The sequence below is a fragment of the Rosa chinensis genome, chromosome 4 (genome assembly GCF_002994745.2).
Source record: "Rosa chinensis cultivar Old Blush chromosome 4, RchiOBHm-V2, whole genome shotgun sequence".
In the NCBI taxonomy this organism is placed as follows: Eukaryota; Viridiplantae; Streptophyta; class Magnoliopsida; order Rosales; family Rosaceae; genus Rosa; species Rosa chinensis.
The window spans coordinates 47,894,792-47,921,925 of NC_037091.1; the positions used below are offsets into that span (position 1 = coordinate 47,894,792).

Genomic DNA, 27,134 nt, shown 5'->3' on the forward strand with positions numbered 1-27,134 from the left:
AGAATGGAGGAGATCCCAAAAAATATTTCAAAGCGCCAAGTTATTTGAAAACATATAGCAGGACATTGGGTAGGCGAGAAGGCTGAAGCAACAGCCATGATGAAAACTCCAAAGTCCAAACGGCTAGAGAGTGATCTACAGCCGAATCGAACTATTTGCAACGTTTACTTTAAAAGCTTTGGCAAATTATCAAAACCACAGAAACAATAAAATCTGGGAAACTTAAGCTTGCATAACTAGATACTTCGGAAGTCAATAGCAAAATGATGCCAACTAGTTGCAACCGTCATCAAAAACACATACAAAACACCATATATTGGTTCACTTCCATACTCTAAAACATAAACTCAAAATACTAGAAAAAATCAGCTCAAGTTCAGCTTGCTTCTTCTACTGTTGTTTCACTTCTGCTTTCTTCTTCTGCCAGAGTCGGTCAAGACCACTGTCAGCGTCTCCCTGAGAACAAATAGCATCATATCAGAAGCAGAAATGAATTATGTGAGAATAAAAATAGAGACAGAGAAGACCAGGAAAATCAATTCTTAAGATAAGATATGAGAACACAGACACATTGCCTTCAACAGACTAAAAGATCCAATATCAATATACCAAAAAACCAGAGAAAATATGATAATCCAGTAGTCTGACAAACTAACTCAATGACACCAAAACACCATGCAGTAGAACACTGCACAAACAGCAATCTGTGATTTATACTCATTACCTACCTTCCTCGTGTTGCCTTCTTGTTAGGTTAACAACTTTACATTGCTACTGTAGTATAACTTGGATATTAGAGGTGGTGTTTAACTTTTCTATTTATATTCCTCGTGTGTTAGGTTCAATAGTTCTGTGAATTGATGTACCATAACTTAAACATAAGAGGGTACCAAGGTACATATCAAAAGCAATTGAAACTAGACCAATGAAAACCCAAATCGAACTGATTCCCACGATTACAGCAATATACAGTACTGAAATGAGTGAAAGAAGGATAACCTGAGCACGGACGTAACCACAAAGAGCAAAAGTGGAGAACTGGCCAGTATAGATGCCATTCTCATCAAGATGCCCGATGTTGATCTGAACAGATGCATGATCCTTCGAGGTGATCAGCCTGTTAGTTGCTGAGCTGCATCCACATACCACAAAAGTTCAGCTAAAACCCTCCATCAAAATCACAAAACAGGCAACGCTAGAACATTTTCTAGTCAAGTTAGATTGCATACCATTTCCTGGGAATGTAGAGCTCAGTGATTTGACCCTCTTCGTTCTGCATCTTGATGATTGAGTTGTTTACTTCCGCAAAGGCAACAAATCCTGACCCAACAGAAACACAAACAAACCTGAGCTTCTCAAAGCTAGATAAATTTTAACAAAGCAAGCAAAACCCAAGTGCAGATGCGCAAAGCACAGACAAGTACATATAATCGTATCTCCAAGCAACACCATTAAGGCTTTTCAAAGCGCAATACATCTAAAGTAGTAATAGTAATCAATTTCTCTCTTTTTCAATACAAAATTCTACTGTGGTACACAAAACTGCTCAAATCCCAACGACAATCTCCATGTTTAAGCACAGGTTTACTAAATCATGCAAAAATTTAGAAGCGATTACGCAAATTCAGAACCAAATCAAATCCATGACCCTAAATCAACCAAATAGGAAACGAAACTAGAAGTAGATTCCTTCTAAGAAATCACAGATTGATTCATGAACGAACGAGTATCAAACAGATGATGAGCACGAGAGAGAGAGAGAGAGAGAGAGAGAGAGAGGGAGAGAGAGTACCTGGAGGCGGCTGCGAAAATGTGGAGAGCGAATAGAGGGAGATGTAGGTTTATAAAAGATCACTTGGGCCTAGGGTTTGGATTTCTTCAAGTAAAGCCCACTTGGAATGGACTACAAGTCTACAACACTGCATTTTCAAATTTATTAATTTATACTATATTGCTACAAAATAAAAATATTTGTACTAGGGATCCTGAATTAAGCAAATATTTGATTGAAACAAAAAATAATGATTCGATCTGTCAAAAAACAAAAATGACTCGATTGTTTTTGTGCTCATTATCCTTTACACTTTCTGAGTATCATACTTGAGATTTTTTATTTTTTTTTTTTAACGGAATCAAACTTTTGATCTCAATATAATTCCTAACTTAATTCTCAATTACATTTCACCACTTGCGCTAATTCCGAAAGCTATCATTGTTGTGATTTTTAGGCACTTGATTAAGGATGCATTCGGTATCACGTTTTCATGAATAAAACAGCAGCCTAATTTTAAATTTTTGGGTCTTAAACCTATTTGGTAAAATAAAAAAAGTCTACTTTTTTCATACCGCGATGGTCTAATAAAAGGCTAAAAGCTGATTTCCTAAAGCAACTGAAGGGTTGCTTATTAAAAACCATGTTTACGGGACGTGAAAATAGGCGCTCCTTGGTATGTTGTCCTTAATTGTTTTGTAATTTACATCAAATATCCTTGTCTTGTACGTTGTCTGGGTCTTCTTTTTCCTTCACCTTCTTCAATCATCGCTGCAGTTCCCTTGCATTGCACTCTGTTTCCTGTTCATAACTCAGCCCTCGCAAGTCACTCTTAATCTTAACCTTAATCTTAAATTAAATGAGGGTCATTAGACTTCTCTGGTTCCTTTAGTAGTTGAATGAGTTTGAAGAATTGGGTATGATTGGTGTTGACTGATGATGGGTCCAACGGATTAGTCATGAACAGGGCCGGTCCTGACCTTTTAGAGACCTGAGGCAAATATTCATACCAAATTAAATCCAAAAACACTAGTAGAAATTTAAAAAAAAAAAAATATATATTGTATTCTTAAATAGTTAACTTTAAAATGACATTAGTAGCAATGAAAAAACAAAAAGAAAAAAAGAAAGTTGTTTAATACGAGAAGATATCACAAAAAGAAAAGAAGAATATAAAACGAAACCGAGAACTTGGGTGGTTAAAAGGCCATAAAACAAACTTGCCACTATGCTAAAGCAACATCATGTGGTAAGAATGGCAAAGAATATTATAATTAGTTGGACTACAAATATATATGGACAAAATACTGTTTACTCCCTGTACTTATAGGGGTTCGACGTTTCAGTCCCTCACGTTTCAATTTCACTTGAAAGCTCCTTAAACTCTCCAATTTCACCCGATTAGTCATTGCCGTCAATTCTCTGTTAAATTCTCCGTCAAATTGCTGACGTGGCACCATTTTCTCACCGAAATGTCTATTTTACCCTCACTAACTCTTTTTTATTTTTTTTATTTTTTTCCTCTCTTTTCTTTTCTTTTTCTTTTTTTTCTTTTTCTTTTTACCTATTCTTCTTCCAGCTCTCTCTCCTCCTCTCCTCTGTTCTCCGTCTTCTTCTTCCACCATGCCCCTTCTCTCTCTCCAAGAACAAACCCAGTAGGTGAACTAACAATCATCTCAAATCTGCAATCGAAAATCCAATACCACACAAGAACAACAAAGCCAAACTCAACAAATCATACGGCCCAACCAGATTTTCTATTAATTAAATCGAAGATTGAAGTTGCAACAATGAATCACATTTTAAACTCGATTTAGCAATTCTAATGAGTATACCAGATGCCTCAGATCACAAATTGCCAAAGCAAAACCAATCCGACACTATAAAGAACAAAGCTTTAACGAATTTAGATTCAAGAAATTGACCAGAGAACCGGTTTCAAAAAGCTCTCAAAAATCCAATAGAAGAGTATCATCAACATCGAAATCCACACAGAGCTTAAGCTACACTGTACCACTCAATTCAACACTCTTGGTATAAACCCCAGCATCGTTAGAAACCCTCTCCAAATCAATACCATAATCCCAGCCGGTAAAGTAGTCCTTCACATACTCTACACATTCCTCGGGGATTTCTTCCATGGTGGTACACTATAGCCTAAGCTCTTCCTCAAGCTCCTTGAAATGGGGCTCGGCATGCTTATGATCAACGGCCGCAGTAAGAGGTAGGAATGGAAGAAGACGGGGAAGAAAGCTAGGGCTAGTAGCGGAAATAGAAGGAGAAATTTCCAGAAAATCATGGCTAATTATTGTGAAATTAGGGGAAATTGAATTTCTGTTTTTTAGAGATTAAGTGAATCTGAGTAAAAGGTAGATGGAGAAGAACCGGTTCAAGTCCAAATCGTCTCAATCGGAAGAGGAATTTGGAGTGAGCTCCGACATGGGTTCGAAGCTGGAGTGAAGAATGGGGTGTCCAAATCAGATCTTGGTACCGCCGGCGTCAGCGCGTGGGTCACTTGCAGACGTCGCCGGTCAACGTGAAAGCTGGTTTCTACTCGCCGGAGACCTGTGAGTGTGCTGGTGGTGGAGGTAAGCTGCGGTGGTTACTAGAAGTAAGTGGTGGAGGAGAGAGAGAAACTCAGATCGACTTTCTCTCTCCTCAAACTCTCTGTAATTGAAATCCAGAAGCTTGGTTTTGATGTTGAGCCGAGAGGGAGATGTGGGAGAGATGATAAATCTCAGTTTGATTAATAATGAAGGCCAATTTCGATGAATTGTGCGATGAAGATGAGAATTTTGTGTTCTTCACTTCTTCTAGAGACTGTCGAGGAAGAATAAGACAGAGAACAGAGGAGAGGAGGAGAGAGAGCTGGAAAAAGAATAGGTAAAAAGAAAAAGAAAGAAAAAATAAAAAGAAAAGAAAAGAGAGGAAAAAATAATAAAAATAAAAAAGAGTTAGTGAGGGTAAAATAGACATTTTGGTGAGAAAATGGTGCCACGTCAGCAATTTGACGGAGAATTTAACAGAGAATTGGCGGCAAGGACTAATCGGGTGAAATTGGAGAGTTTAAGGAGCTTTCAAGTGAAATTGAAACGTGAGGGACTGAAACGTCGAACCCCTATAAGTACAGGGAGTAAACAGTATTTCGTCCAATATATATATATATATATATATATATATATAATTTTGGAGGCCCGCCGGAGACCCGTGGCCTGAGACGGCTGCCTCAGGTGGTAGCCCTCAGGGCCGACCCTGGTCATGAAATTGGTATTTCTCTTGGTATGAATCACTATTTTTCAAAAATCATAAGCTTGAGCTTTGGAGAACTTGAGAAAATTCCATAAGAACTTTATCTTTGTTTTGGAACAAAACGGGGTCAAGTGCTTATCGCAGTTGAGTATTCATTTTGGTAATTACAGATGGCTATAACACCTCTACTCAAAGTATTGCCAAATGATTTGATCTGCTTTTTTCTTTCGAATTTTTTTTTAAAGCACGATTTACCAAACTATTGCTTGGAGACGTAGGAATTTAAAATGAATACAGTTATCTATCCTATACTTCTTCCACTACCTATGTCTCTCTTCCATAATTATCTCTTTATTTATTTATTTTTGTTTATCTATTTTGCTTATTACTATGATAACTCTTCTATTTATTTGTTTCAATTAACTCAATAAGGGTAATTAAGATAGTTTAAAAATTGATGAACCTTTTGAGGGTTGCGCTATATAGTAGTAGAGGTTAATTTCTTAGAAGAAGAATTGTAATCTAGGTCATTTGGTATTACTCTAATGGGACTATATTTAGGGTAAACAATTTATTATAATTTATAGTTTTATTTTTTTAAATGATAATTTATAGTGTTACTAATCCTCCCCTAAGATAGTAGTCTTTAGTTTTCATCATTGGCCAACTACATTGATATTGCATTTTTTTTTTTTTTTGAATAAAGGGCTGATGCGGCTGCCCCTAAGCCTTTTCTAATGAAACTGTCGAATATAAAGGAGGGACATGGAGCCTAAACCCCTTATTACAATAGGCACCTAGAAAACATCCTGAAATAATATCATGACTCTCTACTAAACAATTGTATTTAATTACGCACTAACTAGCAAAGAGCGCTCTACATGCGACTCTATTTGTTTTACAGCGGTGACACAACAGAAAGATAACTCGATCTACGACTCGATTACAGCATAGCATAACTTCCATACTCATAGCTTTCCCATCATGTTGCCACTAGAAAATACATCCAGTGACACTAAGTTTCACTCTGCCACTAGGAGGCAGCGACCATTTGACCAAACAAGGAACTCGCCGCCTACCTAGAGCAGACAAAGCACTTTGAGTGCACACACGGGCACACAACCCGATTATTACTCGCGATAATCGCAAACCAACTACGCAACATAAGCAAATAACAATTATAAAGAAAAGAAAATTTGACGCAGAGCCCATTAAGTGAACCCAGCCCCAAACTGCAGCCCAGAACTAGCCCATAGGCAGAGTCCCAGCCCAGGAATCCAAACCAGTAGATGGGTCGTAACCCACCAACCCGGCCCAAATGTGTTGCTGCATCGCACAGCCCCCAATCCTTCCTCCCCTCCACCGGCGCTGGGCCACCGTTGCCTCACCTTCGTCGTCCGTCCATCGGAGGGCCGCTCCAACCACTGCAAACCCCACCTACCCCTAACCGGAGAAGGGAAGGTCCGCATCTGGTGTTGAAACCACAGACAAACAGACCACCAAGCCACCGATCCCGACCAACCAACCTACGATCTACATCAGCCAGCCACCGAGCCCAGCTTGCCGGCCACCGACAACCACCAAACTCCGCTCCGACCCACTTCCACTCCGATCCCAAGTTGATCTTAGCCCACCGCCACGACACAGCCACGCCATTCGATCGAAGAAAAAAGAGAAAACCACCATCTCCCGATCCTAGATCTCGAGCTTGAGCCACGCCCATGAAACAGATCACCCATCCGGCCGTATCCGTCGTGCAGTGGCTAGGCCAGAGGCCATCACCAGCACAGAGGTGCAGCCGGACAGGAACAAAGGCTGACGACAGCATTCTCTCTATGCCAGCACGTGGGGCGCATTCTCCTTTTTATGGACTTGGTTCTTCTCTTTTTTATGTACTTTGATATTGCATGTTTTATCTAGTTACAGATTGAAAACTAAAGAATGTTATGGTAAAAAGTGAAATAACAAAATAAAAAATAAATTAAAAAAAAAAAAAACTACTACCTACAGTCTTCCATAAAATTTGAAAAACCTAGTTCATCGTGAATATTCAAAAATGAAATGCTTCAATTTAGTAATTTCCCAATATAAATATTAATTCTGCTGAAGATTGTCGGTTGGCCAACCTAAACTTTGTAATTTCCCATGGCGTCACCCGAAGTGGGTGATAGAGATGGATGACTTTGTTGAAGTGAATGGTATGGAGGAGGCCGGGGAAGAAGAAATTAAAGGGAGGGGTAACAAAAGAATTCCAAAGACTAAATTTGGCAACAAAATTAATACACCATTCTAATTTAAATATTTAAGGTGCCTTAGCTAGTCAGGCTTTGTGCATGTATGTGCACTTAAAGTGTCTTGTCTGTTTTAGGTAGGCGACGAGTTTTTTGCTTCGTCAAATGGTCGTTATCTCCTAGTGGCAGGGTGAAACTAAGTGTTGCCGGATTTATTCTCCTGCAGCAACATAGTAGGAAAGCTGTGCTTTTGGTAATTATGTTTCGTCTATATCAAGTTATATTTCTGTTATATCAAAGCAAATAGAGTCGCCAGTAGAGTGTTATTTGCTAGTTGGTGCCTAGTTGAATATAGTTATTTGGTAGACACTCATGATAGTATTTCAGAATGTGTTCTAGATGCTTATTGTAATCAGGGGTTCATGCTCAATGCCTCCCCTTGTATTCAACATTTTCATTAATTAAGGCTTGAGAATAACCGCACCACCAGTCCTTTATTCAAAAAAAATAAAAATAATATGTAATACATTGTTAATGCCTTTTTGAACAAGTCATATATAAACTTGAACTTAAAACTCAAATTATTTTAGTAAACATGCTCTCCAAATACAAAGTTTGCTGAAATTACTATAAGAACACTATTCCTATTAAACCTTACAAAGCTAAAAAAAAAACCTTACAAAGTTACAAACATGGTACAATCACAACAAATGCTAACTATAGCAAACACATGAACAATTCAAATCAAAATAAAATTCCCAAAATAAGGGCCAGAAGTATGCCCAAACTAGCAAAACTTAAACCAAATTATGACACGAATCCAAAAATACATAATGAGACTTCCACAGATAAGCCATATATCTGAAATTCTTAATTCACGGCCCTGCAGTTCTTCCTGATCTCTCCTTGTTTCCCAACCAACACATCAATGGAACCCATCTTCACCATCGCAGCAGCAAACTCCAAACCCCATTTCCTCGGATGGTTCCTGCGGTACTTCACCATCTTCCTAGTTAAGTCACTGCTCCAAAGCTCCTGGTCCGAAGCCAACAGCCCCTTGTGACTCACCAAATTCTTATAGTAGTTGTTATCAAGCAAAGTTGGGGTCAAAGGATCAAAAGCCACAACCGGGTCAACACCATTTTTCACATTAGGGCATTTGGATTTCAAGTACCCCCCATAAGCCTTATTTATCTCAGGGTCTTGTGCATGCGTTTTGTTAAAGGAGTATAGTCGTTTTGAGAAGGAAGAGCAGTGTGAGTCCCCAATTGAGTGAGCTCCGGAGAGTGTCACCATATCCTCTAGAGACAACCCTTTTCTTGCAAAGTTGGTCTTCAGTTGTGTTGCGTTGAAGAATGCATCAGGGAGGTTTTTGATCACTTCCGAAGCCAACGAGACCGTTCCGTCACGGCGGCCTCCGGGGGCTGAATAGTAAGTTCCCCCGGTGGTGAAAACACTGTCTCGGGCAGCGAAGGTGATTATGTCTGCACAGGAGACAGTGTTGGGGCACTGAGCTTCTATCCTGGCCTTGGCTTCGTCTATGACCTCAAAGCCTTGGACGCCTTTGTTTCCCATGCTTTCTTTTTCTGCAGCTGGCTTCCCCGGTTTAGAATCCAGCAAAATTGATGCATCGCAACCCTAATTAAGTAAAATAAAAAAAGGTTCCGAGTTTATATATATTACATGGGACTAGTATTTCCTTCAAATATTTAGCTTCATATACATGCATACACACCAAACGTTTATAGACTTTATACGATCGAACATCTTATATACAATAATGTCATCGATCATAAACCCACCTGCAGCTGATTAATTGTATGAGATCAAAGTTGTATACGTACACTATGGCTGCAATATGCCAGAATATATATTCATTTTCTTTTACACAGTGGCTATTTGTAGCTCTTTACACCTTATTTCATAAAAAAAAAATAGTGTAGTTATTCCAACTCTGATTGTAAATGAAGGAATAATCTCAGAGAATAAACTCAGAATAAGTAAAAGAATATTGTTAAACATACGTACCCTCACAAAGCAATCGTGGAAATGGAGTCTGATGAGGGCAGCAGCTATGGCAGGATCGGTTGCAGCTGCCTTCTTCAATGTATCTCTCACAATCGTCTCGGCCGAGGGGCATGATTTCCGGTAGAAACCAACCTCCAAAGGCACAGAGGCTACCGGTGACGAGACCAAAACCACCAAGAGCAGCAAACTGAAGCAGGTGATGATGAACAAGTTTGCCATTGGATCGATATATCAAACCCCAAAAACTAATAAGCAACTCGAGCTTAAATGACAGAAAGAAAGGAGTAGAGCACATATGGAAAGCCTTTGCTATAGCTACTGCAAATTTATAGCAAAGTGACCATGAGCAAAGCCACAGGAATGCCAAACCAGGCAATTGCAGTGACGCTTCGGAAATTATTAAACAAATTACAACATGCAGATTAAAAATGGAAGGCGTGTGCCCCCCACACGATTCACTCATTCCACTGTGTTATTATATCACTGAAATAGATCAACAAGTGTGAAAATGAGAATCTAATGACCTAGCATGCTGTGTCTTTTACCCACTTTTATAGATACAATGTATTTGGGATCATAAGAGGTCATTTATTCACCCCAAAAAAAATCAATGTTTAAATGTATAAAACTATATATAACAATGGCCCATATAACAACGAATTAGAATCAAACTAATGACTACAAGCCATTCGACTGAGTTTGGTAGCGTGTTACGATTTGTTATTGTATCGAGAAGTTGATTATAATCTTGCATGATTATCTAACATTTAATCATCTTAATTGTTTTGAACATCGAATGCCAATATAATCTTTTAAATGTTATACAGTGGAAATTGTCGAAAATAAAATTTCGTATCGGAACTTCACGTACGTGTAATATTTCAGACTATCTCTAGAAGTTGATATCTTTGCTTGCATTGAATTCACTACTTGATTGTTGAGAAGTTTGGAATCTAAAATCGTATCTTTGACCTATTTTAGCATTAGTTTTCCCATCAATTTAAGCCAAATTTTCTATGAAGTATGGTTACTATAAGTCTAAAACTCACATCTAAACCTAAGTTTGGGACATGAACTTGAGTAGCAAGCTATATGTGTGCATGTGGGTCTTCTATCTGGTGCGGTCACTGCGGTGTAATATAGTTTGACAGTATAACCAGTTGAATGTAGAACCACCCATTATTATCGATTTTGAGCAGAATTACTATAATTCAGCCATTGAGGTAATATTCACCGAGTTGCTAGATAGAAACATAGAATGATGAAATCTTTTCCTGTCAAAAAAAAACTGATCAAGTCTTTTAGTCTTGCATCCCAAGTAGTAAAGTCTGAGTACGTACATCACAAATAATTCAACCCCATGCATCAAGTCCATCATTTAAAAATATTATATGAATCCCAATTCAACAATTTGAAAACCATGAACACGGAAACTATCTAGAACAGACATCAAGTCGCAAGTGACAATAAATTAAGATCAAGTGGCAAGTGTTCTTGATAACTCTCTTCTTTTACATTTCGCCTTCATTAAAGTAAAGGAAACTTCATTACTTTGGTCCAGTGCCCACAGGAAATAAGCTTTGTTCAAAGTTGGCAACTATAAAAGCTTAGACGATGTTGCTTCATTTTGTTTATCTATTTTAATGAGAAAACATATAAAGCAATATAAATTTGTATATACTAGACTCCAAACACACCTTATGAGTGTGGATAATTACGTGAGAAGTTATTCCACAGAATATGGAGAAAATTGCTACACATAGTTTGTTTTTTATTTTTGATTTTTTTGTTTCTTAAATTTCATTTATTTTTCTTTTATTTATGAATTGACCATTTTGTCTTTCTCATTTGTTTTAGGGAATCAGAAATTGAGAGATAATCGATGTGTATTCTCATTGATAATAGGGGCCTCTTTATATAGAGGATTACAATGCATAGAGTTAGAATCATACAAGGAAAGATATCTCTAGATTCTTCTAATTAAACCCTATTACCACTAGGTCAAGTAACCTAGAGTTTGGGCCAAACACAAATAGAGATATTCTTAAACACTCCCCCTTGTGTTGTCCAAACGCGGTGCTTCTCTCGTTGCCTCGTTAAAAACCTTGCCGAGTAACAAAAACCCAGTGGGACAAAAATAACCTCGGTCGAAGGGGAAAAAGAGCACAACACACCCTTCACGATTCGAGGTGAACATGTAGACATCTCCCCCTGATGTCTGCGCCTCCCCCTGATGACTACGATCATGAGAGTTCAGATAATTTCCACAAGTCAATTCTTGCCACATGTTTCTCGAACGTGGATTTGGGCAATGACTTAGTAAACAAGTCTGTCTCACTATCCTCAGATTGAATCTAATTCACTTTGATCTCGAGGAGAGTCTATTGTTGCTGATTATGCTTGGTGTTATCGCTTTTGATGTAGCCTTGCCTCATTTGTTCAAAACAAGCAGCATTATCCTAAATGCTCGTAGGCTCATCTGTGGTAGACTTCAAACCACAATTGTTCGAACATGCGTAATTATGGATCTAATCCATATTCATTCACGAACCACTTCATGAAGAGCAATGATCTCTGCATTGTTCGAAGATATAGCGGCGGTCTATTCTGTAGACCTCTAAGATATCATGGTCTTTTCCCATGGTGAACACTTAACCAGTTTGGGAGTGACCTTTGTGTGGGCCAGAGAGATACCCAACGTCAGCAAAACCTTCCAAAACACATGTCGTTTTGGGATGAGGATAGTGGACGCAGGCTAGTGTTGGCGGCGTACCTGGTGTGTGATGGGTCCGAATCCATCATCTCTTTGTAGGGATAAAACATGCTCATATCAATCGTACATCTCAAATATCGAAAGATATCTTTTACACCAATCCAATGGCGTCGCGTTGGCGCAGAGCTATATCTAGCTAACAAGTTCACAACATATGAGATGTCTGGTCTTGTGCATTGGGATAAGTACAATAATGCACCTATTGTACTAAGTAAGACATTTATGCCTCTAGCACATCTTCGTCATCATCCTTTCGACGAAGAGGATCATTTTCAGGATCAAGACTATGGACGATCATGGGGGTGCTTGAAGCCTTGACCTTGTCAAAATGCCTAAGCATCTATCGACACGATGCTCAAGTTCTAAACCGAGACCTAATCGTGTTCTCCCAAAATCCTTCATCTCAAACTAGGATTTCAAGTGTTCAGCGGTTTCCCTTAACTCTTTAAGGGCTTCTAATGAAGATCATGTCCAACATGAACCGCGATAGAATCCGAAACTTGTCATAGAAATGCGTGGGCATATCCCTTTCCAATCAAGTAGTCACTTTAGTGAGCGTTTCAATCTTATTGTAAACCCGCTCCGTGGTCTAGAGCCTCTTGACTTGGGTAAATGAAGTTCACCATGAACCTTCATGTATATTCCGTATCTAGATCCCCATAGAGATATGTAGTGACCACATTTGTAAGTTGCATGTTCAGTTATTCGGAAACTACCAAACTGACAAGGTAGTGGAGTGCAATGACATCCATTACGAGAGAATATGTCTCATCGTAGTTGATTCCAGGGCGTTTTGTGAGAAGCCTTGCGCCATAAGGCGAGATTACCATCTCTTTTTCTCACTACACTTTCTAACGAAGACCCATTAGTCAACAGGTTTTATGTTATGAGGTGTTGACATCTCTAGATCGAAGACCTTCCTCTTCGTTAGAGAATCCATCTTAACCTGGATCGCATCTTTCCATTTAGGCCAAAACTCTCTACGTTGGCATTCATTCATCAACGGAGCGTGGTTCGATATCATTGGACTCAACAAACTCATGAGCAATGAAATACGCAGCTACATCATCAATTATTATGGAGTTTCTATCCCACGTCTCATGTACACTAGTGTAAGTTTCATAGAGCTCTATATTCTCAGGAATAGGTTCTGACGTTGAGGCGTCCCCCAATGATAACTATAACCCGGAAGATACTCATGAGACGGATTTTAAGTCTTGATAATTAAAGGATTGGAATGTACCAAAGTATCCTTCGAACCCACGGGCCTCTCCACGCATCCTAGCTGGGGCCATGGCCTGTAACGCCATAGTGCCACTCTCTTTGGCGTTGACATCATGCCTACCTCCGTGTAAGGTGACGTTACGTCCTCTCGTAGGGACGTCATTCCTTGCAGGCATGTTTGCAGCATATTTGTGTGATCTCGTCACTGTAATAGGGATCGAGATGAGACATAGTGGGGACAGACCACGATAATTCCTGTCGTTCCTGTTGAACATCTGTGTTCTTATCTCCCCCGAACGACGGGAAGACTGTCTCATCAAAGTGACAACCCGCAAATCTAGCGGTAAGGAGATCACCTTGCAAGGGCATTAAGTGGCGGACGATTGCTGGAGTCTCAAATCCAACGTAGTTGCCAATTTGTCTATAAGGACCCATCATGGAGCGCTGTGGTATCGCAATCGGGCACATAAATGGCTCACTCAAATGTGCGTAAGTACAAAATACGTGTACCCAGTCACTAGCTGTAACGCAGAGGTACATTGAGTGGCGGTGGGTCGTAGACGAATTAGCATAGCTTTATGCGATATTGCATTACCCCAAGCGGATGTAAGAAGATTGGTGCGCATTACCAATGTTCGGACTACCATCATAGTCATTTCCGTGAGACCAATTGGGTGTGTACATGGGAATGTGATGTCCAACATCAAGCCTATTGCAATACCCATCGAAAGTGTTTCGATGTAAACTCTCTAGCATAGTCAAATCCAATTGACTGAATAAGATGATCTGGGGAGTGAGCCCATTGTCATATGAGATGTGCTAGGAGTGTAGCATAAGCAGCATTTACAAGTGGACAATGGCACAACACGTGACCAGCGTGTTTGCGTGTCAACCAACATCAGGAGATATTTAAGCGTCCGCAAGTTGGTTGAATCAATCCACAAAATCCCCATGGACTCTATGTAAGAACATAATGAGTATTGTCATATCCTTTGCATAGGACGGTCTCAGTCCTAATTTCCCTAAGGAACGGGCTTTGTAAAACGAGCGAGAGGCTTTAGAAGCAACCAATGTGAATTTTGGTTGGGCCTGAGTGCCTTAAACGTTATTCGAAGCAAGTTGGTGATTGCAGCATCACCTAGGGCGCCATCACAATGATGGACGACATCCATGGCGTCATGGATACGGACTGCGCCAGCCCTAGGTTAGTGGTGGACGGAGGCAGTGCCCTAGGCAGCAGCGTCGATCACACTTAGTCCAGGAATCAACTTTTGATTCATGCTTCATTTCGCTCGAGAGAAAGGATGTCCATGTGAAGTCTTTGTAGACGGATCATCATATCATGACTAGGATGATCTATCCTGTCGTGACAAAGCCAATATGTGTCTAAATCCAAGAGATCTTCTCTCATAACTTTTATTGGATTAATAGCTCGAATAGTGACATAAAGTCCACTAGAGAGATACATAAACTTCTCTAAGATGCGTCTTTGTTCGCAATCATTAAAGGTATTGCAAAGGAACTCATTTCCGTTCTCTACATGCATTTTCGCATGGAATGCGTTGGCTATTCATAGGATACGATTTGCCCTAAGAGCATAGAGAGTTTCTGTGATAGCTGTAATCAAGGTGCCATTTGGCAAGTGGAACTTGGGCTATTCCATGTCCTTGAATTAATACTTATGGCCCAGCCATCGTAGTCACAAAGTCAAATGCTCAGAATCAAAATTGAGTCATAATGAAAAGAACTCGAAATTTTATTCATAAGCCAACGAAGTACATCATTGTTTCTTTGATCTAATCCAATAAAAGTAATATGGCAATCGCCTACATCTCTTGGAAAATAAAGACTTAAACAGAATTGGCGATCTATTGATCCCAGCCAGATTTGTAGTCTTCAACCCTTCACTCTAGATCATCTTCTTGATCTTCTTGTTCCACATAGTGAGCTTCTCTTGCTTCACAATATGCTTTGTAGGCGGTGACAAGTTCTTCACGAGCTCTACAAATGTGTGCCCAATGCTCAGACACTCCACATCGAGAACATACATCTCTTTGCTCGAACTCCATTGATTAAGGCGCTTTGAAAGCGTCATTTAGATGGCTTTTAGTGTTGGTGGCGCCACCAACATGGCCAGAGGCATTGCCTCCCTCTCTCTTTTCACATTTACCTCTTCGGTTCCGTGTTCGCCTATTTTGGCATTTACCTTCCCAAGTAGAGCGATTATATGGATCAGAATGTCCAGAAGTATACCTAAGATTAGGGTTTCGCTCTTGGCGCCCTCTCTTAGAGGTGCGACTACAATTGGATTCCGGAATATACTCTGTTTCCACGGATCTCGAACTATAGTTCTTCACAAAGATATTGTCACGCTTTTCAGCGACATTCATAGCTCCAATGAGCTCATGAAACCTTGTGATCCGTCTTGCATTTACATCGATTCGATAGTTCTTAGCAACCATTAATGCAGAGACGGGGAAGGTAGAGAGAGTCTTCTCAATCAACATCGCATCTGTGATCTCTTTACTACAGAATTCCATTAAGGATTTAATGCGAAGTGCTTCCGAGTTATAGTCAAGAACTGACTTGAAATCATAGAAGCGGAGGCTATGCCATCTCACTTCTAGGTCAGGAAGCAAGGAGTCACGGAGGTTGCCAAATCTTTCTTCGAGTGAGACCCACAGCCTTCTGGGGTCTTCTTCATTCATACACTCACACTGGAGCGAATCATCCATATGACGAGTTATTATGATGATGGTTTTCACCTTATTTGCCTCTAAGGCTGCTCTATTTGCTTCTAAAGATTGAGCTTGCTCAACAGTTAGCACGTCCTGGCTAGGCTCGAGAATCATATCATGGATTCCATCGGCCTTGAGATGCTGGCGGACATCACGAACCCACCTGTAATATCCAGAGCCAATTGTTCCCAATGAAGCAAAGTCCAATTTGTTCAGGTTACTCATCCTGAAAGGTAACAAGAAATTAGGGTTAGTTTCGCAGCGTAAAAGGCTACCACGAAAATATATAAAATTTCTGAGCATAGTAGCTCCCAAGAAATTAGGAATTTCCGAGCGTAGTCGCTTCCAAGAAATTCGATTCCAAGAGATATTGGATTAGATCGAAACAATGATGTAAGTGGTCGATCATAAATTCTCTACAAACTCTAAGTTTGGAGATCTCAACAAGCTCTAAGCTTGGAGTGAGCACGAACCCCCACAATTCGGCTTAATTTGGTCTCCCCTATAATGAAGAAAGGGGGGTAGAAGAAGGGAGGTTACAAGTCCCCGAAAAAGAAGAGAAATTGAATTTAAAAACTCTAAAAAACGGGAACGTTTAGTAAAAAATACCTCGAAATAGGTCGCCGGAAAAAGTTACCGGAAAATGGCACGAAAAGTCGCCTGAAATGGCCGAAAAAGTTGCCGGAAAATAGTTGACCGGAGTTGACCATTGACCGCTGATGTGGCAGTGGGTCCCTGTTTGCTGACATGGCAGTGGGCCAGGGTGCTGACGTGGCAGTGGGGTCTGCGTCAGTGGGCTTGGGTTCTGGGCCTTCTTTTCTTCTCTCTTTCTTTTCTTCTTCTGCCGGTTTTCTGCCGGATGATTTAGACTGCCGGTTCAATGGGTTTTAGACCAGTATTCAGCGTTTTTCTTCCGGTTCTTGAAACTTCAGATGAAGAGGCTTCTGCTATCAAAATTTGGTGGAAATTGGAGGTCCGGAAGATGGTGAACCGATGGAATATTTGCTGCTAGTTGTATAGAGCTTCCGGTGGCCGGTTCGGTGGTTTTCCGGCCGGTTCTTGAGGTGGGGCTGCCGGTTCCGGACTCCTGGGATTGAGTTCTTCAAGGTGTGAGGTGGAGGCAGAAAAGGCTTCAAAGTTTTGTATTCGGATTCAAGGTTTTTAGCTTCTTGAATCAGGGTTTAGCTATTTGTTTCAGGATTAGGGATTCGTGCTGATAACGTGTTTTAGGGAATCAGAAATTAAGAGATAATCGCTGTGTATTCTCATTGATAATAGGGGCCTCTTTATATAGAGGATTACAATGCATAGAGTTAGAATCATACAAGGAAAGATAATCTCTAGATTCTTCTAATTAAATCCTATTACCACTAGGTCAAGTAACCTAGAGTTTGGGCCAAACATAAATAGAGATATCCTTAAACACAGTTCAATTTTTTTTTTAATATTTGAGGAATATTTTGGTAAAAATTTTCTATTTTGGTTGAAAACTCTATTCTCTTAGTAATAGTATAGATAGTACTAATTTATCTAATACTTGTTTTTAAATAGTTTTAATATTTTTGATAATAGTTGTAAGTCACGTATGTTAGAACCAAAATACAATTTGAGTACATTGGCTTTCCTTTCAGATATGTGGAGGTTTTTGCACATCAACAAGTTGGAGAAGTCGGAAAACTTGTCTCGTAATTAATGTGGTGGCAATAGTGATGGAGTTCGTTTTTGGGTACTCTAAATTAGTGCTAGTAGGCTTTGATGATGGCATTGAAGCCTGAAGACCACCTCATAGAAACGCAAGCCCACCTGTTGTATATTTTGGATTTCTGGCAGAAACCAAACCAACTTCCAATGTGAATTGGGCCGAAGATCATATTTATAAGTAGTTGATACAATCAAGAAAATTTTTAAACCCTTTGTTCACCAGTAGTGGATGTTCAAGAAGGAGCACACCGGAAGTTAATAACTTAATATCATCAAGGAGCACATTTGTTTTTCTTCCGAAATTTACTTTACTATAATTTGTAAATTTTGATCTAAGTATTTGATAGTTAACTATTGAAAAAACTTCAATAAATGCTTTTTGAACAATGCGAAGGGCCGAATGCTACGGAGAGTATTCTGTGATTACCCCAAACACTACAAAGACAATTGAAATGAGCCTTTAATAATCAACCACCTAACACTTCGTTAAGCTCTTTTAACCAATTACCATATATTGTAAGTGTTTCTATGACAATCACCAAACAAATTTATGAACTTCATAATGAAATATAAGATCAAAATTTTGAAGCAATGTAACTGGGCAAGTAGATGACCCATTTAGAACTTCTATATCATCAAACCGGAATACGTTTATGGTTTATAAGAACTTGTAGTTCTAAGTTCTAACAAATAAGACTAAGATCATTCATCTTTACATCTAAATTTCAAGTTCGAATGTTCTCTTAGCCACTCGAGACTTCATTTTTGAAATCAAGTAGAGCCTATCAGCTGCGTATGAACATTTGATGAGTTAACATTTACAAATATTTTTATTTCTTTTTCACATTATCAAATTATCAATGCATAAGTAGGTCATTAGGTGTCAACATAATTGAGCTATATTCATATTCCAACGGTCTAACTTCTCAATCTAATTATTTTCAATGCACTCATAATCTATAGGCCGCAAAATCAATTAACAATATTCAATGCTCCAATAGAATGTTTCATTTCAAGTTTTTATTTGTTTGAAGAAAATTATTTAGTTAGTGCGCAGGCTTCACCCAACACACTGACTCATCAACAACCTCCGGGCCGGCCGGTCGAATCTAAATCTTTGTTTGCTAAATCGACCTAATTGTCTCCTATATGCTGTGTATCTCCTTTTTATAATTCCCAACTTCAATCTTTTTTTGGTGAATCTTGGATTCCCAACTTCAATCTTGGATTGCAAAAGAGTTGAGAAAAGCCACTAACTTGGTTTTCATATCAATTTAAACCAACATTTTTTTTCGGAATAAATTTTAAACTAACTTATTTACATGATTTATCATCGTTTAATTTTCTATATCACTCATTATTGATATGAATATGTAATGAATTAGATTGCATGACATTAAAAGGGTTGGCACAATGTTGTGGCAGTAATTATTAGGTGCTTCTTTAGATTGTGTGCTGGAGATTTCAGATTATTAAAGTTCGGGCTGCAAGTTAGGTGAGTCACTTTGTTTCATATTATTGAATGTGTGTATACAGTATTATTGTGGGGAATAAAGAGGAGCAGTACTGTTTTGCACTTCCTGAGCAACCATACGTACTTTTTATGCAGAAAACAGTGACACATAATGCAGCACTATTAACGGGGTAATGTGATAAGAGAATGTTTAATTGTGCTTCTCTTATATGTCACTTCATTCATCTAGACATGTCGAAATTAACTTGGTGGTGAGACTCCCCCAACTAACCCAATGCACTAACTAAAGTGGATTAGAGAAGTTTGACTAAAAATGACTAGTTTTAGAGATAATGTGCTATCATTTCTGAGGCTGAGACAAAATTACCGATTAATATCAAATTATATATTTAGACATAAGTGATTCATTTTATAAAGAATGTGTTTCAGTGGTTAAACATATTTTTAAAATCACATTCAAGTTCATTCATTTTACATAATTATTCTGAAATTTAGAGACTCAAAACGATTACTTACTATAATTATACTAAAAAATAATCTTGAATTAAGATAAAAACTTCCGTTTTATTTTTATAGCAAGTTTCATTCCGTGTTTATGCATATGTTTGTAAGAGCAACTCCAACAGCTTCCCTATAATTTCTGTATAATAGAGAAGCAAAAGTCAAAGCTTTAGCATCTTTTTCTTCTCCAACTCCAACAGATTCTCTATTCTACATCAATCTCTAAAATCTCCATATTCTTCCTTAAATTTTAGAGATTGCTGTAAATATAGGGAATTTGGTTTTCTCTTTCATCATTTTCTCTAAAATAGAGATAATTATAGGGAATCTGTTGGAGCAAAAGAGCCTTATTTTTCCCTAAAGTAGAGAAAAATCTAAATATGGGGAAGCTGTTGGAGTTGCTCTAAGAGATTACTCATCAAAGATTTTTTTTTTTTTTTTGGATTAAATTACTCATCAAAGATTGAGTTCCTTCATTTTGAAGAATGCAAAGCTTGGGAACTTTGGGGCATTATCAAAAGTCACTTCCTTCTTCATACCCATCTTCATTGTCACATTGGTTGTCCACTAACTGGATTATTCTCAAAACACATCAATCATGATGCTCTTCTTCTTCTTTCTTTAACCTCTTTCCTTTTAAATCTCTAAAAAAAGAAAAGTAATAAAACTCTTTTTTGTTTTTTAAATGAAATTAAGAAAGACAAAAAAAAAACTCCAAAAAGAATAAAAATGCACAAATAAGGTCAAAAAGCGTGATTAGTGGATGTCCATAAAGTCATTGACATTCTTACATTTCAAGCAAGGACGGTCGCATTGAGGTCAAGTGGCATCCCCCCGTAAATAAACCCCAAATCCAATGGCATTTCCACTCCAACGGTCACATATATTCCCAGACCTGCCCTCACTTCTTCCTCTCTCTCTCTCTCAGATTAGAAACCCAAACATGGCAAGCACCTCACTGCTACTCTTCGGCTTCATCTTCCTCTGTTCAATCCTGGCCGCCCATTCCACTCTCGCCGCCGCTTCCACTTCCGCCGTCGATTTCAGCTGGGGCTCCTCCGGCGGAGGGCTGATAGGTGATTTGGATGAGGAGCTGGAGCTGCAGATGGACTCCGAGATCAACCGGCGCATCTTAGCCACCTCCAGGTACATTAGCTACGGTGCGCTGAGGAGGAACACTGTCCCCTGCTCGCGACGCGGCGCCTCGTACTACAATTGCCGTCCCGGAGCTCAGGCCAACCCCTACTCGCGCGGCTGTAGCCGCATCACTCGCTGCAGGCACTAATTTTTATTGTTTTAATTTGTTTTTAATCCTTTTCTTTTTTTTTTTCAAATTGTTGCTGAAAATTTATATATTTATGGGTCTTGATGGGAAATTTGTGTGTTATATACTTGAAGAGATTTGAATAAGGATAGAAATTGTTGATGGTATATTGTAATGTTTGTCATACCAGTTCATCACTCTTATTATTATTATTATTATTATTATTATTTTTTAATTCTTGGTTTGTGGTTGTAATTTTAATATTGTTGTTTGCCGTATTTGTACTTTTGTGATTCTGATTTATTTTCCCAGATGAGTATTGTTTATGAAAATTGAGTCAGTGGTAAAACTCAGCAAAATTATTATTATTTTTTTTTTAAATGTGTAAATTCCAGAACCATGTATTTGTATTATTGGGTTGTAAAGCTTTCTCTGATATTTGAGGTAGCTGTAGCCTTGCAGGCTACAACTGTCTTGAGGTACTATTTAAAATCATAGAGAAAGTGATTGAATGATGTATTGATGTAGATGTATGATTTAAATTTTGAGAAAATGTTACGAATGGTTCCCAAACTTTAAGCTATTCTAAACTTTCATTCCTCATGTTTATAAACTATCATTAGACCAAAAATCACATCTTCTGATTCGCATTAGTACCGAACCGTTCATAATGACGTTAAATAAAATCACATGGGCTACCATGTGCCAATTTTTCAAGCGTATTATGGAAAGGATGAGGTTCCTCTTCTCCAAAGCTTCGGCTCCTTCTCAATCTCAGAATATCATGGCTTTCTCTCTTCCTGTAATCTCTTAACCTCCCTCATCCATGGGTTGATTGAGCCGCTGACCCAGACCCCAATTTTATTACCAGAGTCTTCGTGAGCAGCCATTTGCAACTCAATCATTCAATAAGTGTTCCAATATAATTTTCAGCCCTGATTGGCTAAAAATTCAAAACCTAAAACATAAAGATTTTACTAAGCTTTGATTTGGTATCTCACTAAAAAATGAAGATCAACCTAGATGCTAACTCCATCAAAGCCATAATCCCATAATAGCTCAAAGATAAATCAACAACATAAAAGAACAAAGGACCAAATCCAACTTTGGCGTTTCAATTAAAGCATATAAAAGATTGATGAAGAAGAGCAAAACCCATTGCTGGAAAACGATAGAGGAGGAACAATAATCCTGCTGCTAAATACAAGATATCTTGTATGGGGGAAGCTAGCTTTGTGTGGAAAATATCTCATCTTTCTGAGGGGAGGAATCCGATTACAAGGAGCATGCTTTTCTTTTTCTTCTTTTTCCTCTTTTTTTTTTCTTCCTTCAATCACTAAATTGTTTTTCACATCTTTGCAGCTAAGGATGATATGCCACTAATGAAGGTAGTTTATTGGATTTACAATAGGTGGACACTCATGGAAGTGATGGAACCCATTAGCTTTAGTTTATGCAAAGTTTGAATACTTTCATAACAAGCAAGAGAGTAAAGAGAACGAGGGAGAGAGAGTAAGACCAAAATACCCTTAAAAAAAAAGTACATGTGATCACATTTTACTTAACAGTGTTAAAGAATTGTAGTTAAAAATAAGAAATTGAGGTACTAAAATGATAGTTTATGAAGTTAAGGTACCATTATGATGAATGACTTAAAATTCGGGTATTGTTTATGACTTTCTCTCTTAAATTTTTGGCCTGTCATTAATTAGAAGGTAAAAGCGTTAGGCGTCCTGTCAGGGAGGTATTTAGGAGTCGTCATGTTCATAGCTTCTGCTCTCCATGGTGCTTCACACCAAGCTAGCTTTCTTTCAGAACCTTAGTGTTCTTCACACTGAGCCCTCAAACAAAGCAATGGCTGGAAACCGGACAACAAGATATTTGCAAGGTGTTCTTGTGAGAGAATAGTGCTTCCTATCACTAGTTTGAATTAATTTGGATACGCGTATTCAAATTCTCTCTTATTTGCGTAAATTTTGTATGCTAGTTTTATAATTAAATGTTTTTAAAAAACTTTTTAGAAATTATCATTACAAACAATCAATCATGTTGGAGATTGTTTACTCATCTGATTAGAGAGCGTTTATAACAATTACAATTTTATTTGTTTGTCGTGTATCAGCGTATGAATGACTAAACGATCTCCAATCTGAACGGTTTAGCAGACCAACAGTTTCGGATGTGGAAAATAACATCATCTTCGTTATTCCAAAAGCATTATGCATATGGTGGATGTCCATTCCCCTGAAAACAACAAGGCAAATAGAGGAAACCCCATGCTAACGGTCAATTCCAACGCGTTCTCATATGCTTTATCATGTATATATACAGAAGGTAATGTGAATATGGGAATCTTATTATTGCCAACTGCAATTAAAACTTTACGAGCAAGCAAACCCCCACATGCAGTAAAGGCTTAAAGCATTCTGAAAGTCGAAATCACTGATTGTGATTTGGATTTTATCCCTTTCTTTAGGGTTTTCTGTGAGTGAGCGAGAGCCAATCTATTGCATTAAGCACCTCATATGTCCTTGTCGCATTAGAATTAGCATCCATCCATAAGCTATATAAATCCACATTAAGAATTAGGACCACAGTAGTGGAATGCCACCTCAGTTTTCAAGTCATGCCCATAAATAAAATAAACTAGCTGAACTTGGGTGAAGGAAAACCCACCTAACACTAATTGATTTTGGATTGGGAGGGGTTGAAATCCCCTTCAAACCGAAATCAAAGTGAGATCCAATCCACAGTCCAGGCGTGCACTATCAATGTCAGTCATGGAAATCCGATCAATAGTAATACTGAAATATCCTAAATTTTCCCAGAAAATGAGTATCAAATTCGGCTTGTGTACAAATCCATCGAGCACTGATCTGCTTCGAGATACAGTATGTATCATATGATTTGAATTTCAAATGAAAAAGCAAAAGAAACACGGAATCAGGCACTCAACAGATAACTCTAGTGATTAAAGCAACACAGCAAGGTCCCATGGCAAAGCTACTTGGCTGAATCATCAGCTGACTTCGTATCTACCTTGGGCTTTGAAGGGGCTGAAGGGGATGGTGTGCCCTCCACTCCCATTTCGGCTCTGAGATCATTGATGCTCTGCTCTAACTCCTCGATCCTGTTGCCCATCTCATCAAGTGCATCATGGTCAAGGATACAAAGCAAACTTAAGCTGTTTCATAAGTTTATGAAGTACTTGTGTTCAAGCAACACTTCAAACACTCGCATCATATAATAAAAATAATAATAATACTAATAGTTCCAGAAAAAATTCATGTTTACAGGGGCAGCATATAGAGAAGTCAAAAGTGATAAACAAATAGATAAAGGTCAAATGAAAGTTTAATCATGCTCTCCACACCAACTGAAAGAGCAAATCTAAAAGTAAGTCTAGACATGGCAAGCACCACCAATCCCATGGCAATTCTATTAACCATGACACTCCTCAAGATTCTAAACCAAAACTCACAGACAATGATTGTAGAAAGTCAGACAATCCGGAACAAAAAATCAAGGACTATCATATGGACCATATTCAAATGACAGCAAGGACAAACTGAAAATTATTTTTCCTAATATGATGCTCATAAAATTAGCTTAATATATAAATGAAAACATATATTTGTGATTAACAAACACAATCTATGAAAGGATATTCTTCGAGACGATGGAGTCAGACATTGTCTGGAACCTGGTTTGCTGCAAAATGCAAAAAATAAGCGACACAATCCATTAAGCACACAAGTCCATTATTACAATTACAAAACCTGAAAGATGTATGACAAACTCACCATCTGCTGGAGAAGATTTTGTACCTACAAAAAGTAAAAGAAAGACTAAGCAAAGGCGGAAGCTTCAATTGTTTCAACTCTAAACGTCTGCTATCATAGATATTAGATAGGAATACACAATTTGAATAACAAAGATTACATGCATCTGTGGGTCAAACTACCTAGCATATTGCTTAATCTAATACATACTGTTAGAATAAAGAGAAATAAGTCTAGTTTTACTTGTACATTAAGGCCCGTTCAGTTGGAGTCTCAAATCTTTACGAATTTTATGAAAATTGGTATCAAACTGGTATAGGGAGAGGTCCACATATGAGGGAAGTGTTGGAATATAAAACAACAGCTCTAGCAAACAACAAAATTGATCAATACTAATCAACGGACAAGCTCTTCTTTGGCTTCTAACTTTCCTTTTTCGTCATTGATAATCAAGGCCAACATGCTTATGAACAAAATCATTTGCTACCGGTAGAATGAAATATCCTTAGATCTACATAATTATGAACCTTAACATGCTTAATAATCAATAAAACGTCAACATACAGAAACCCTAAAATTAAAAAAGAAGGTAGGACCGGAACTCACAAAAGCTGTCATATCAGCAGTGCTTTGTTTCAGGTCATCTGTATCATGTCCATCCTGCCAAAAAGAAATGGATGAGCTACTTCACTAAAATGTCATGAATGACATCACTAGTTCAGTAACAATACATACTAACATGTTGAATTGACACTAAATACATAGTTACTTCGCAGGAAAGAAAGGTTAACATGAAGAAAATACCCTCAGTTCATAAATGTGAAACGTGGTTTAACCGACTGCATTTCTTAATATCAAAAGGCAACAAAGAGTTGCAAAATCAATGGGCGGTTACTTATAGCCCACCATTGTCCCACAACGGCATAGCATACATTAAAGAAGACATCTATGTAGGAATCTCTGGAAATCTCACTGGCATACTAGCAGGCACATTCAAACATTACTAATAATTCTGAACACACAAAAAGACCTAGATCTTGTGCCCAAGCAGTCTCATTATGTAGATGTACTTTCATCTTATCTTTTATCCAACAATTTGATGAGGTTAATTCTAACTGTGTATAAAGATATCCAAATTCACGAGATTCAGGCATGTTTCAGACCATCAACCACCAGCTATTGCTTTATGTACACATCAATGCAATTGCTTTAACCACACTATAGTAAAAGTACTAGTTAAGGGTTCTCCATTTCTTAAATGACAAAGCTTCCACATGTTTTTGCACTAGACATCGATTCGAAATGCTTAACTTGACTAGAAAACTCGAAATAAACCCTACAGACTTGACAGGATATGCAGGAAAATCGACACATTCACCATGATAAGCTAATCTCACACCACCGACCCACAACATTGTGAGTCGTCCAGCTTTAACCAGATTCTCCTGAATACAGTTATTGAAGACCCGAGCTAAAGTAACTTACCAAGTTTCCCTCATGACTATTATCCCCCATTTTCTAAGTGTTCCTCTATTTTCAATCCAACAAGTCGGTGCATAGTACTCAAAAACCCAAATACTCCAGCAAGAACATCATTGAAAATCACGTTCCTAAACTAACCGCCGCAAGATTGTTTTAATTCGACACTGGAATTTTGCACCATCAATGACTCCCAACCTCGTGAGCTCATAGGGGACAACTCAAAGTACTCCAATCCCATTACAAAAAGTACAAACAGAGTAGCACAATATGATAGATTGACATGATGAACTCATAGACTGATTGAAATCTCTCAAACTCTGTAAAACTATTCTATCAAACTTCCCCTCAAGAACCAAACAGAAAAGTAAACCCTGCGCAATAAACATATGCTTATGAAAATGAAAACACACGCCATCAAATAACAGATCGGAGGCCATTTCAGTGCACTTCCAGAAGGAAAAAAAAAAAAAAAAGAGTAAAAAATTTCAAACCCTAAGGGGATCCATGTATCCAGGATCAGCATCGATGAAAATTCACAATGGGCGGGAAGTAATATCATGATTAGAGAAGAAATTACCATGATCGAAGGCTCTGCGTTGCCAAGGTTTTGGAGACTCGCGGCTGTTGAGTGCCGAGAGGAGGAGAAAGGCGTGTGGTGGTTTAGTAAATTTGGAAGCGGAGAGGGGAATGGTGAAGAGCTTTGTGTAGCAACAAAATGACCATTCTGGCCCTAATTGCTTATTGGCGCGCCTTACTTTTTTCCTTTCATGCCAAATTGCATAGATGGTCCTCTCCTCGAAAGAAATTTCATACATAGCCCCTATGGTCTGGCCATTCAAATTCATGGTGATTTTTTGACGGCCTCAATAGAGTTTCTCAAGCTAATGAAAAATAACTTTTCACTTCGTACATGATG

At 38.4% G+C, this 27,134-nt stretch overlaps 4 protein-coding genes across 4 annotated transcripts; 1 reads left to right on the forward strand and 3 right to left on the reverse strand.

Moving 5' to 3' along the window:
* Positions 1-202: 202 nt before the first annotated feature.
* Positions 203-1,846, reverse strand: LOC112197303 (40S ribosomal protein S21-2). Its single transcript, XM_024337923.2, has 4 exons — positions 1,793-1,846; positions 1,230-1,320; positions 1,000-1,132; positions 203-456 (listed from the first exon to the last, which is right to left on the reverse strand). The coding sequence occupies exons 2-4, from the start codon at positions 1,277-1,279 to the stop codon at positions 391-393; spliced, it is 249 nt and encodes an 82-aa protein (XP_024193691.1). The 5' UTR covers positions 1,280-1,320; positions 1,793-1,846; the 3' UTR covers positions 203-390.
* Positions 1,847-8,003: 6,157 nt separating this feature from the next.
* LOC112198271 (peroxidase 5) lies at positions 8,004-9,648 on the reverse strand. The gene is made up of 2 exons (XM_024339364.2): positions 9,280-9,648; positions 8,004-8,889 (listed from the first exon to the last, which is right to left on the reverse strand). The coding sequence occupies exons 1-2, from the start codon at positions 9,496-9,498 to the stop codon at positions 8,122-8,124; spliced, it is 987 nt and encodes a 328-aa protein (XP_024195132.1). The 5' UTR covers positions 9,499-9,648; the 3' UTR covers positions 8,004-8,121.
* Positions 9,649-20,595: 10,947 nt separating this feature from the next.
* On the forward strand, positions 20,596-21,189 carry LOC112197940 (rapid alkalinization factor). Its single transcript, XM_024338918.2, has one exon. It carries the CDS (start codon positions 20,634-20,636, stop codon positions 20,973-20,975), a length of 342 nt encoding a protein of 113 aa, XP_024194686.1. The 5' UTR covers positions 20,596-20,633; the 3' UTR covers positions 20,976-21,189.
* A 2,537-nt stretch (positions 21,190-23,726) lies between these two features.
* Positions 23,727-26,936, reverse strand: LOC112196136 (heat shock factor-binding protein). The gene is made up of 5 exons (XM_024336440.2): positions 26,796-26,936; positions 25,343-25,396; positions 24,758-24,781; positions 24,623-24,665; positions 23,727-24,103 (listed from the first exon to the last, which is right to left on the reverse strand). Exons 1-5 carry the CDS (start codon positions 26,796-26,798, stop codon positions 23,958-23,960), a joined length of 270 nt encoding a protein of 89 aa, XP_024192208.1. The 5' UTR covers positions 26,799-26,936; the 3' UTR covers positions 23,727-23,957.
* Between the last annotated feature and the right edge of the window lie 198 nt (positions 26,937-27,134).

Excerpts from the sequence above, each read along its gene's own strand:
- LOC112197940 (XM_024338918.2), top strand. The coding sequence starts at position 20,634 with ATGGCAAGCACCTCACTGCTACTCTTCGGCTTCATCTTCCTCTGTTCA.
- LOC112198271 (XM_024339364.2), bottom strand. The coding sequence starts at position 9,498 with ATGGCAAACTTGTTCATCATCACCTGCTTCAGTTTGCTGCTCTTGGTG. Across the intron at positions 8,890-9,279 it reads TCCACGATTGCTTTGTGAGG|GGTTGCGATGCATCAATTTT; the intron begins GTACGTATGTTT and ends TTACTTAATTAG.
- LOC112196136 (XM_024336440.2), bottom strand. Across the intron at positions 24,782-25,342 it reads CTGCTGATATGACAGCTTTT|GTACAAAATCTTCTCCAGCA; the intron begins GTGAGTTCCGGT and ends TACTTTTTGTAG. Across the intron at positions 24,104-24,622 it reads TGACTCCATCGTCTCGAAGA|TTGATGAGATGGGCAACAGG; the intron begins ATATCCTTTCAT and ends ACCATGATGCAC.
- LOC112197303 (XM_024337923.2), bottom strand. The coding sequence starts at position 1,279 with ATGCAGAACGAAGAGGGTCAAATCACTGAGCTCTACATTCCCAGGAAA. Across the intron at positions 1,133-1,229 it reads CTCTACATTCCCAGGAAATG|CTCAGCAACTAACAGGCTGA; the intron begins GTATGCAATCTA and ends ATGTGGATGCAG. Across the intron at positions 457-999 it reads GTGGTTACGTCCGTGCTCAG|GGAGACGCTGACAGTGGTCT; the intron begins GTTATCCTTCTT and ends ATTTGTTCTCAG.